General features: G+C 37.9%; 1 protein-coding gene across 4 annotated transcripts in view; it reads right to left on the bottom strand.

Moving 5' to 3' along the window:
- Positions 1-12,912, bottom strand: part of TTC39B (tetratricopeptide repeat domain 39B) — an 89,755-nt gene that overhangs the window by 59,740 nt on the left and 17,103 nt on the right. For 3 of the 4 annotated variants that reach the window (XM_060762407.2, XM_060762404.2, XM_060762408.2), the window contains exon 2: positions 8,042-8,076. In XM_060762407.2, the coding sequence (XP_060618390.1) occupies positions 8,042-8,076 (35 nt within the window). The remainder of the gene's footprint in view (positions 1-8,041; positions 8,077-12,912) is intronic. The other variant, XM_067464376.1, reaches the window with a different exon arrangement.

The following is a 12,912-nucleotide window of genomic DNA, read 5'->3' as shown; positions in this document are numbered from 1 at the left end:
CGACTGCTGGACTGACCACAGGCTAATTCGATCCTCGATGGCTCTCAAGATTGCCCCCAAGCGCAGACTCCAAGGAAGGAAGGCAAGGCGCAAAATGAACACCCAAGCCCTTCAGGAGCCCTCCAGACGAGCCCATCTCCAAACAGCACTCAAGGACCATCTACCCACAGTACACCCCGAAAATGTCGAGGAACATTGGAACAAACTGAAGACCTCCACATACTGTAGCTGAATGATTTTTCTCTCTAATCTTAGTAGCAGAACAGCAGTTGGGCAGTATGTCTGGAAAAGGGGAGGGGATTTCATCCATTTTTGGATCTTGTCCCTTGCCACATCTTTGCAATTCACTGACAACCTTTGACGCAGGGAACAAGGTCCTTAACTTTAAATTATAGACAGAAAATGTTAAGTCATCTCTGTTGGCATCTTAAACTACTTACTTTCTATACTTTTGAGAGAACTCTCTAAATATAGTTTTCTTTTAATTTCTTAATTGTAATTATATTCTGTACACCTTTATCAAGAGATAATAGTGAAATCTTTAACCACAGTTTTGAGATTAAAAGGCTAACCTTTTCTAAATACTTCTGGCTTTCATCTCTGCAATAATACCAGACAGAGCAGCTTTGGTAGGATCAAGGATTAAGAATATCCAGCTTCAGTTTGTGGAAAGGGGAAATACAGGGAAGGAAGGGCATTACTGTTGTGTCTTCACACCAACTCCTGAAATTTGTAATCATCAGGAGATTCCATTATTTTAGAAGAATTATACTTATATTTCTACCTCATAAATTATTACATCAAATGGTTTTGAAATAAAGGCTAATAGCATTTATATTGCACATTTCTTCAAGTATGAAACTGCCTTATATGCACTCTTAGTAATCATTACAAAAATATTAATGTAACTTTTATAGTACCTTTTCACATAACAGCAATGGGAAGGACATAAGTATGAAAATTAGCCAGGAGAAATACTGTCTTGTAAGGCATTTTGAATCTACCCTTTCAAGGGTAAAGGTTCCTTCTCATTGAAATTTGTTGGCATAAAAATATCAAATGGTTATGCAGTTATTATTTTAGACTGTTTCTGAGGTCTCATTAAAACTCCTATGGGGAAGAAGACACAAAGGAAAAACTAGCACATGCATTAACGCTAAATATTGTTATGAATATACACATCGCAGCATTGTTCACCTGGATAATAGTGGTAGAGAAGTTGCATTCTTGCTTGAGGTTTTGACTTGTACCCACACCCATGGTTCTCTTGACAAGGTAAGCTAAAATCAGGGTTAGAGACCCAATATGGTTGGGTGTTGGACTAGGACTACAGCTGATTAGGGTTCAAATCTTCATTCAGTCAATGAAATTTACTGGATGACACTAAGTAATTCACACTCTCACCATAAGAGGAAGGCCTCTGAATAAATCTTGGGGTGAACTCCATTATAGGGTTGTCGTAAGTCAGAGAGAACAACAACATCTTTATAAAACCATAAAATATGATTTCAAAAGCAAGTCCTCAAAGGTTTTTATAATGCAAGACAGCAAGAGGGAGAGCAGTTAGGTTCATCCTGGCAAGCAGCAGCAATGATTATGACTTGGTCAGTTTCTTGTTCCTGCTTGCCTCCCTATCAAAACAAAACCAAGGGGTCTAAGAGGCACTGCCACATTCTCTTGGCTCTAGTCCTAACAGAGAGAGGAGTCAGGGTGTTCCTCCTTAAGCAAAGAGACTGTAAGAAAAGCATGTCTTCCTCTTGCCACTATCCAAAAGGGAAAAGAGATAACTTGAAGCAGGCTGTTAGTGCAACTCTCTTCAGAGTCCTCTTTTTCCTGGCTCTGTGTGTGTAAATTAGCAAGGAATCACAAAAAGATAAAAAAGGAGGACTCTGAAGGGAGAGGTATTGACTGTCCACTAAGAGGGAGCAGGACTGGTGAAATGTGGTAGGTCAGACAAGTGTATGTGAAGGGGAGTTTGTCTTTGGAATCCACATGAGGGAGGAGGAGAGGCGGATATTACAGCTTACGGTCGACCAATCCCTGGGTGGTACCTGCCGGCTTCATGATGAAGGGCTAAAAGAAGCCATGCTCCCACCACTGGTCTATTTCTCTCTTTGACCCTCCCCTTCCCTGGGAGAGGAAAAAATCTTTTAAACCCCTAGGATCAGGGAGTGACAAAGGGAAAGGGAACCCACTCTTGTACTGGTTCCACATCTACGTCTCTGTGGAAATGTTGGATGGGAGTGGTCTTTTCCTTTAAGAAGACATGGATATCGTGGGATTTTTAGCTTCTTATGGCCCAGCAGAACTCTTGCCTTCCTGCTAAGACAAACTTGTTGGAAGTTGCTGCTTCAATTGGGAGGATGACAGCCAAAGATTGGATGCTATATAAATGTATCTTCAGATTTACCGACCCATTGATGTGTTTGACACTGGCACTGGCAATTCCTTTCTGCTGTACTTTTTTAGATATAATATAGATCCCAGGATTTTTTTATTAAAATATCATACTTGGTAATCAATTCATTCCTAGATATCAGCAATGAGGAAACAGGAATGATGAAGGAAGAATTAATTTCAATCCCAAATGACACTTAGGCTAAATTTCAAAAAATGTAAACATATCAAGTTTATTTTAAAAAATGGTCTGCCACTACCATGAACTATGGAACAATGTCAAGATGTAATTTATTGTCTTCCCAACAACATCATAGAATCATAGAATCAAAGAGTTGGAAGAGACCTCATGGGCCATCCAGTCCAACCCCCTGCCAAGAAGCAGGAATATTGCATTCAAATCACCCCTGACAAATGGCCATCCAGCCTCTGTTTAAAAGCTTCCAAAGAAGGAGCCTCCACCACACTCCGGGGCAGAGAGTTCCACTGCTGAACGGCTCTCACAGTCAGGAAGTTCTTCCTAATGTTCAGATGGAATCTCCTCTCTTGTAGTTTGAAGCCATTGTTCCGCGTCCTAGTCTCCAAGGAAGCAGAAAACAAGCTTGCTCCCTCCTCCCTGTGGCTTCCTCTCACATATTTATACATGGCTATCATATCTCCTCTCAGCCTTCTCTTCTTCAGGCTAAAAATGCCCAGTTCCCTAAGCCGCTCCTCATAGGGCTTGTTCTCCAGACCCTTGATCATTTTAGTCGCCCTCCTCTGGACACATTCCAGCTTGTCAATATCTCTCTTGAATTGTGGCGCCCAGAATTGGACACAATATTCCAGGTGTGGTCTAACCAAAGCAGAATAGAGGGGTAGCATTACTTCCTTAGATCTAGACACTATGCTCCTATTGATGCAGGCCAAAATCCCATTGGCTTTTTTTGCCGCCACGTCACATTGTTGGCTCATGTTTAACTTGTTGTCCACGAGGACTCCAAGATCTTTTTCACACGTACTGCTCTCGAGCCAGGCGTCACCCATTCTGTATCTTTGCATTTCGTTTTTTCTGCCAAAGTGGAGTATCTTGCATTTGTCGCTGTTGAACTTCATTTTGTTAGTTTTGGCCCATCTCTCTAATCTGTCAAGATCGTTTTGAATTCTGCTCCTGTCCTCTGGACTATTGGCTATCCCTCCCAATTTGGTGTCGTCTGCAAACTTGATGATCATGCCTTCTAGCCCTTCATCTAAGTCATTAATAAAGATGTTGAACAGGACCGGGCCCAGGACGGAACCCTGCGGCACTCCACTTGTCACTTCTTTCCAAGATGAAGAGGAAGCATTAGTGAGCACTCTGTGTTCGTCCACTTAACCAATTACAGATCCACCTCACCGTAGTTTTGCCTAGCCCACATTGAACTAGTTTCCTTGCCAGAAGGTCATGGGGGACCTTGTCGAAGGCCTTACTGAAATCCAGGTACGCTACATCCACGGCATTCCCTGCATCTACCCAGCTTGTAGCTCTATCGAAGAAAGAGATCAGATTAGTCTGACATGACTTGTTTTTGATAAATCCATGTTGACTATTAGCGATGACTGCATTTGTTTCTAAGTGTTTGCAGACCACTTCCTTAACAATCTTTTCCAGAATCTTGCCCGGTATCGACGTGAGGCTGACCGGACGGTAGTTGTTTGGGTCGTCCTTTTTTCCCTTCTTGAAGATTGGGACCACATTGGCCCTCCTCCAATCTGCTGGAACTTCTCCCGTTCTCCAAGAACTCTCAAAGATGGTTGCCAATGGTTCCGAAATGACTTCCGCTAGTTCCTTCAATACTCTGGGGTGTAGTTGATCTGGCCCTGGGGACTTGAACTCATTAAGAGCGGCCAGGTATTCCTGGACGACTTCTTTCCCAATTTGGGGTTGGATGTCCTCCAAACCCTCATCCACTCCATCTTGCTGAGGTTGAAGACTCTCTTTTTGTGAGAAGACCGAGGCAAAGAAGGCATTAAGTAGTTCTGCCTTTTCCCTATCCCCTGTCAGCATTGCCCCATCTTCTCCTCGAAGAGGTCCTATCGCCTCCTTGTTTTTCCTTTTTCTACTGACATAAGAATAGAAGCCCTTTTTATTGTTTTTAATGTCCCTGGCAAGTCTGAGCTCGTTTTTTGCTTTAGCCTTGCGGACCTTTTCCCTACAGGTGTTGGCTATTTGTTTGAATTCTTCTTTGGTGATTTCTCCCTTTTTCCACTTCTTGTGCATGTCTCTTTTGTGTCTTAGCACAGTTAGAAGTTCTTTGGACATCCATTCTGGCTTCTTTGCACTTGTCCTATTTTTTCTCTTTGTTGGCACAGTTTGCAATTGCGCCTTGAGTATTTCACTCTTGAGAAATTCCCATCCATCCGTAACTCCCTTGTCTTTTAGTATCTGTGTCCACGGAATGCTGCTCAGCGTTTCCTTCATTTTTTGGAAATCAGCTCTCCTAAAGTCCAAAATGCGGGTTTGACTTGTCTTAGTTTCGGCCTTCCTTTGTACCTCAAATTGCAGGAGCACATGGTCACTTGCCCCTAAGGATCCTACCACTTCGACCGCATCGATCAGGTCCTCCGCATTTGTTATGATGAGATCAAGAGTAGTCAATCCCCTTGTTGCTTCTTCTACCTTCTGGACCATGAAATTGTCTGCAAGGCAAGTGAGGAATTTGTTGGACCTTGTACTCTTGGCCGAGTTTGTTTTCCAGCAAATATCGGGATAGTTGAAGTCGCCCATGACTACTACATCTCTTCTCTGTGCATGTTTGGTCAACTGTTGGCAGAAGACTTCATCAAGTTCTTCCTCCTGGCTTGGGGGTCTGTAGTAGACGCCTACAACGACATCTTTTTGAGTCCCAGTTCCCTTGATTCTTATCCAGATGATTTCAAGCTGGTTTCCCAGATTGCTGTCTTGAATCTCTTCTGTAGCATAAGAGTTTTTGACATATAAGGCTACTCCGCCTCCTCTCCCCTTTGTTCGGTCTCTGTGAAAGAGGTTATACCCCTCGATATCTACATTCCAGCGATAGGAGTCATCCCACCAGGTTTCAGTGATCCCTATGATATCATATTTGTGGTGTTGTGCTAAAAGTTGGAGTTCGTCTTGTTTATTTCCCATGCTCTGTGCATTAGTGTAAAGACATGTGAGCCCCTGAGATCTTCCCCTGAGCTGTTTAATTGGGATTATTGTGCTTTGGGTACTTGGTCCTTGTTGTGTTTGTGCAGCCCTCCGTTTAGCCTTCTGGCGATTCCCAGATATTGTGGGTAAAGTAGTGTTCGCAAGGCTGTTGTCCCCCTCCCCCGGTGGACCTAGTTTAAAGTGCGTCTAATGAGGTTTGCGAGTCTGTGAGCAAAAAGCTGTTTTCCTACTTGTGTGAGACACAACTAAATATTGTGTGAACATATTTAGTAGCATGAGACTTTAATACTTTAATACAATTGTCCAAGTTCTTTCCAAGCAAAGAAAAAGACCAGAAATTATTGAACACAGGGATCTAAGACCAAGCACATCCTTTTGAACAACTGCTTTAGATTGGTTTATACAATAGCTGAAGTGAAATTGATAATACCAATAAACTGGAAAGCATGTTGTTAAAAATATAAAACACTCTCATTGAAAAATAATTTATATCAAAAGCAACAATGGGACAATCCAAAGGCCAGAAAATGCATGCAACCATTTCAAGTGTGGGAGAATCTGCATTATTTAAGAACTTTTGATTAGGCTAGTTGTTTGAGGCAAGAAAGAATTTGGTCCGTGTGGGAGAATCTGCATTATTTCACAATAATATTAACACCAAACTTTAACAGCCCCCAAATAAGCTAGCAAATACATGTGTAATATATTCAAATTGATACACATAGTATTTTAATAATAAAATATAGTAATGATCATATTTTATTAATACTCTTCATTGAAAAGCTGGATATTTGTACGGATTATGGGGTTTTCATTCTGTGACCCTATGTCACTACTGTTATCCAAGTTGAATACCTGAAAATAGCTCCCTCATGATGGCCAAGAACAACATAACTGAAGACAGTAACATAGGATTCTACCTGCCTTCTTAAAGTTATAGACTATCAGTCCACAGCACTTTTACAAAGCATGTTCAATTGTCTTCACTTTACTTTCCAATGGTATTTACGCTATGTATAAGTGATTATGTGGTTTTTAAATAAAAAAACCTAGGTCAATTTATCAACGGTCCATGTGAATACTATACAATAACACTTATTTAAAAAGTAACCATCCCCTTCTTTGAGCAGAGTGGCAGGAGGCAAGAGTTTGGTCTGTCCTAAAAGAAACACTGATTCCATCTACTCTTTGTACCACGATGCTGCCTCTAACCTTTATGAATGCCTAGCTGGGGAAATAACAGCAGCAGCCAAGAGTAACAGATCCCCTCAGGCGGTATTGGTGCTTTCCCCTCTCCACAGAAGGATCCTTGACAGAAAATTTCAAAATCTGTAATTTTGGCCCAAAAACTTACCCTTGATTTATATACAAGATCAATTTATAGATGACTATTAAGCTTTCCTTTCAAAACTTAAGTTTTCCAAGAGCTGGTAGCTCTGGATCTCTATGAAATACCTGTTCTAATATGTGTCTTCCCAAATACATGATGCATATTAAACCTTCATTTACTCATTCTTTGAGTAGACCCACTGAAATTAATTGGAACTCTGCACCTAATTCATTCTGTCTGAGAAATAATATTTTGTGCTGATGAAATATTCATCAAGCATTGTGACTTTCCCCCAAATAGGTGCTGTTCATTTACTTTGCCCAACAACTGGATTCTATCACTCCAAATTACTAAAACTGTCAATAGCATCAGGATATTAGCAGGAATATGCCTTGAGGCCTTTGCCATTGCTAGAAGAAATGCAACATGGAAATGTGTTTTGTTTATTCCATGCCAATGTTCTGCTTTTCTATATAGTGAAACAGGATGTTCAGTCCTCTAACAATATCAGTGCATAGTCTGGTCTGCATACATTAATTTCTTAATAATTTAAAATTAGTGGAAGCAGCATGCCATGCGTTCAAATCCATGAAATACTGGAACAAATTCAATGCTGCAACATCTCGAAGAGGTCCCTCGCCTGGTTGTCTGGATATGTGATTTGGGGTGACCAAAAGCTTTTCTTGATGTAAACAGACATTTGTATCTGTTTTGCCTATCACCAGCATATTGGAAATGCACTCAAGAATGTTTTGCACCTAAAATGTTGTGATGAATGTGATAGCATGCCAAAGACTATACTCTGAAAAAGAGTTGGGTATGTGACATGAAGGACTTCAAACTTATTGGAGTGCCCAACTGCAGATGCGTATTTATTTCCACATACATCAGCTGTTATTGGTATAGGGATGCAGTGGTTGACTGTGTATTACTCTAGAACAGGCCTGCATAATCTGTGGCCCTCAAGATGTTTTGGATTTCAGCTCCCAGAATTCAACCCAAATAATTGGTTGGACATTTTTATTATAAAAGAAGAATGTACTGGCAACAAAGGATGTGGGGAAAACAGAAAAGATCAAACTGCATTTAATGCTATGGCACTTCCAACTTCTGCCCTCCTTACCCTCATCTCTGCTGGAAGAATGGGATAATAAAATTATACTTACACTGGGATGTTTTCAAAGGCATCTTCAAAGTTCTCCTGAAAAATGGCAAGAACACATAGTTAGTAAGCTAAAAATACATATGTATGTGAATCATTCTGCTATTACATAAAGAATTAACCAAGATTTTCTTTATATACAACAGACTAAATCCACACTTAATGTACTTTTCCTTTTTGTGTATATATACTATATTCACACAAAAGCTTTTTTTTTCCAGTGTGAATTGAGTGAAAGTATCATATTAAGTGTAAAAATGTGTGATATTTTATTTGTAACCTGCCTTGAGATCTGTCCAATATATGGTGGGGTAGAAATATTTTAATAAATACAACAAATAGTGGTAGCAATGTAAAAAGTATATTGCATTATTTTCATTTAACAAAATATTTTGATCCCATCTAGTAAAATACTGCAAACACTCATTGAATGTATCATACTGTATCCTTTATTCCTTTGTATATATTAGTAGACGTTGATATAAACAGAAAATGCTTTGAAGTGAGATATTTTTTTAAAAGAAGATTTATAGAAAGAGGAAAATCAAGAGAAAATATCCATTTACTTTTAAAAAACACCTTTCCCCCTCTAATTGAATGAAGGAAATAATCCCTGATCTGACAAATTTCCTTCTATATGTCCTCTGAAGCACTTTATCTATCCACTGGATTGATTCCCCCCCATCACTCTTTAAAAACCCCATGCCTAGACATATCCTACTCTGTACATGCCTAGGGTTTTTAAATTTTAATCTACATTTGGCCCTGCCATAATGTTTTAAAATCTTTTGTGTGTCATTGCTTATATGTTCTAACTGTATTATTTATATTGTTTTATTTCCTTGCTTGTTTGTTGATGTATTGTTGTATTTGTATTTGATGGGCTTGGCCTCATATAAGCCGCCTCAAATCCCTTCAGGGAGATGGTGGTGGGGTATAAATAAAGTTATTATTATTATTATTATTATTATTATTATTATTATTTGGGGAAATATGTATCTTTATTGGTGATGCAGATATAAGTTGCTTATTAACTTATATGGGCTCTTTTTATTACTTTTACTTTTGCTTATTAAACAAAAGGCCAAATATGGACAAAGTCAAGCCCCTTATAGTTAAGAGAATATGGGACTCTGAATTTGTGTAAGCAGGAGAAAACAGCATGCAACATATCCAAGCAAGTCCTTTCAGATTAGAGGATAATTTCAAAAGAATTCTTTAAAAAAAACAAACAAAGGTCTATTATAGATCCGCAATTCAATAAAGCAAGTATGATTCTATAAATTGATTAAAATCTGAAATGTTATGCCTACATATGTTTACCTATTCAAATTTCCATTAACAAAACAAAAAGATTCCAAAACTTGTAGAGTCATAAGGAACTGGGATAATAAAAAACCTGAAGATAGGTACCAACATGTCTCCTCATTCACATTACCTAGAACAGAGTTTGAGGAACATGGTTTTGTACAAGAAAAGTGTAGCTGAATCCTTAACATTTTAAGAAAACAAGTTCAAGCCACCAGTACTAAGTATCCCTAAAGTTCAGAATATGAATACTCAGACCACATCAACAGATCTTATTTAAACTCACATAGAATATGCAGTTAAGTAGTGGGAATGTTTACACATCCAATTCAAACTAAAAAAAATGAAGAAGAAAAGTGAAGTTCTTGGTTTACTGTAATACTTCACAGAGTATCATTTCCAAATTCCTGAAAATTGAAATTGAAAGTTTATAACAAACGATAGCCGGTCCAAAAAGCCAATGTCTACTGTTTTAGACCACAGGTCTCTAGCTTAAACCCACTTTTACTTCATGAAAGAATACCAAGCTAAGGACACACAACTAATCTGGGATTTGTTTGCTTTTGTATTTAAAGGCAGAATAGGATAATGCATTGCTCTGTTACCTAGACTCCATTTCACCTCTTGTGAACTTAGGCCACATGCACTAAAAAGAGGAGCAATTCTAAGAACTTGACCAATGACACAATCTGTTATGAATACCTTTTCTTGGCGTGCCAGCAGCTGAATGACTGTGTCACCCAAGGGCAATATCCAATTGTTACTTTAGACAGACATTGGCAACATTCTTCTTTCACTTGTCTGACCCTTTGAGTTATGTTGAGATATGATTATTTTTCAAGTTACAAAATATACTGTTAATTTATGGATATATTTATAGCAAAAATAGCAAAATACTTGATATATGTCTATCACTTGATTTCAAGAGATCAGGTAAGCAGCCAAACTACAAGGCATTATTTTCAGTTTGGAACACTTGACTTAGGCACTAGAAACCAGCTTCTGGCACTGGATGTACCAACCTGTATACTTGCTCTGCATATATATTCAACTTTGTATTCAAAACTGGTAAAGGTTTATGAAGAACATTGAAAATTGGGGAGAGTTCCAAAGAGAGCCATAAGAATTATGAAGAGAAAGAAATGGTATCTTAAAGAAAAATCTTATTTACTATTGCATGTGCTTTCACAATTAGAAGGTGTAAGTTTTTTCCAAGGCAAATAGCATCTTTAAGGGCAAAGTGATTTTCAGTGGCATGTTATTTGATGCCTTAGATAAGAAGCGAGACAACATGTGGCTGTTTTTTGCCACTTCATTTTAAACCGAAGTTAAAATGTATACATATATTTACACTTCACATTTCAGCTGGAATGTATTAAAGGACTAGCAGAAATGTGTGGGCTACTACTGTTGTAGACTTAACTGCAAGGCTCTGCTTTTAAGCCCCACTGATCAACAATGGGAGGGATTTGGGCATGTGTTTAATTCTAATGAGATTTCAAAACTGGATTACATTCAACTGGATCAACATCAGAGTGGTTAAATTCGTTATTGACATTTTTTAAAATTATAAAACACGTGTTTGAGAAGTTTTATCATGAAGCCCATGTCTGTATACTAGAGGTTGTTGAGTTAGAACTGATTGAACATAGCCTTTGCTCAAAACACTTTTTCAAAAATATTAATGTAATAGGAATGAAGGTATTAAATTCTACATGTTAAAATATAGTCCATTTATTATCGAATAATGTGTTATAATGGTCTGAATTCGGCAAGTGGAAGACAATCAGTATGAAGAGCATATGCAACTGTAAAAATCCAGTTAAACTTACCTGCCTGTGTGCAACTAATTGACACTTAGCACTAAAGTAGCTGGCACTATTAAGCTGTTCTGTTAAGCCTAAAAGTCTCTGTAAAACCTTGAGGAAAGGGATGGCTCCAGCTCAGTGTCTGTGTCTTTTAATGTAATTTGGATTAAAGCTCTATATCTGGACACAGCTTTGATTTTGTCAAGAGACAACACAGAATAACTAGTTGATTTTAAAGGCATTCAATGTACAATGTCAGTCTGATAAGAGTTCATTTCTCTTTGCTTGATGTGGATTTGCCTTTTTGATATTTACACTGTCAGCCATCTGCTTCTGGATCCAATCACACGTTCCTCTTGCAATTATGTTGACAGTTCTTGGAAAAACAAGTCTATTCTCTAATAAAACTGTAATATCCTGAATTTCATGCTTAAAACATGATTTCCAAAAGTGATTTATATCCATTTTCTTAACCATATGATAAAACTTGAATATTCCTTGAAACGACATAAAATATGCTCAGCTATTAATATTTTGCACATAAACCAGCCACAACAAAAAAGCTGGAGATGGAGCATGAACTGGCAAATTTAGTTCAGCTACACCAAGAGATGAGCATGCATGTTAATGCAAAATATTTATGGGCACACATTCATATTTTGTGTTGTTGAAAGAAAATTCCTCCTCTAAAATATATAATTTTATAACCAGACCACAGTGGTTTCCTATTATGCATATTAGAATTAGCTTGAAATGATCAAGGCAATTTCAGAAATTTTTAACTCAAAATGTTCTAATTAGATCATTTCTTTTGAGATTAAAGAATGCAATTCAAGAAGAAGAAAATCACAATTGTGACACAGAGCTGCAATAGTTGGCACAAATGGGCCCACAACCAGAAGCAGATTTCTGACTATAGCTGTTTGGACCAAGCCACTGCCTATATATACAGAGTAAATCATACTATGACCAGTAACGCTTATTCCCAGATAAGTGTGCACAGGATAAGCTACAGTCCTCTGATTATACATACACAGTATATTACAGTGCTGTATTCTGCACTTGTGAAGGTGTCTGGGATCCCATGTTGATCGTACACTATCTTCTTATACAGTATTAAGTCAAGCCAGACCTGCTGCCATACTATGTCTTGTTAATTGTTTTGTACTTCTGCGACTGGTAGCAAATATAATATTTCTGCATTTCCTTGTTTATCAGGATATATTTTATCCATACAAAAAAGGAAAAATTCAGTATTTTAAATGAAAGAACAAACTAGGTTACCAATAGATGTTTGAATAATTAATATTAAATTGTTATCTAACGTGTGGACAACATAGAGCTGTTAGCAATTGTCTGGGAAAGATATATGTTTTTGACTCCACATTACAAAAACTATCCAAAGCCAATTGAAAAATATTTATTTATGCAACTGTAAAATAATATAATCCAGATCTTCTTATTTTTCTGCTAGTTTGCTATTATGTGTGATCATATATTTAATAAATCAAGAATTTTATCATATTTGAGATCTAGTGTTGGTTTCTTGATTAGGTCTAAAGATAAAATTTGGCTCCAAATTTGCTGAAATATTATTTTCTATTTTTTTAGGGGTTCAACACTCCATTGTTGATCCATGTTAGACATATTCATTTACCTTCCATTAAAAACAGCTAACAGTACTATCAATTCAGCTTCTACTCATGGCAACCTAATGAATGAGAGATCTCCGAGAAACCCTGTTATTAACAGCCCACCT

This window comes from Anolis sagrei, chromosome 2 (assembly GCF_037176765.1).
Source record: "Anolis sagrei isolate rAnoSag1 chromosome 2, rAnoSag1.mat, whole genome shotgun sequence".
Taxonomy (NCBI): domain Eukaryota; kingdom Metazoa; phylum Chordata; class Lepidosauria; order Squamata; family Dactyloidae; genus Anolis; species Anolis sagrei.
The sequence above is the reverse complement of the archived record's forward strand: the minus strand, read 5'-3'. Positions and strand labels throughout refer to the sequence as shown.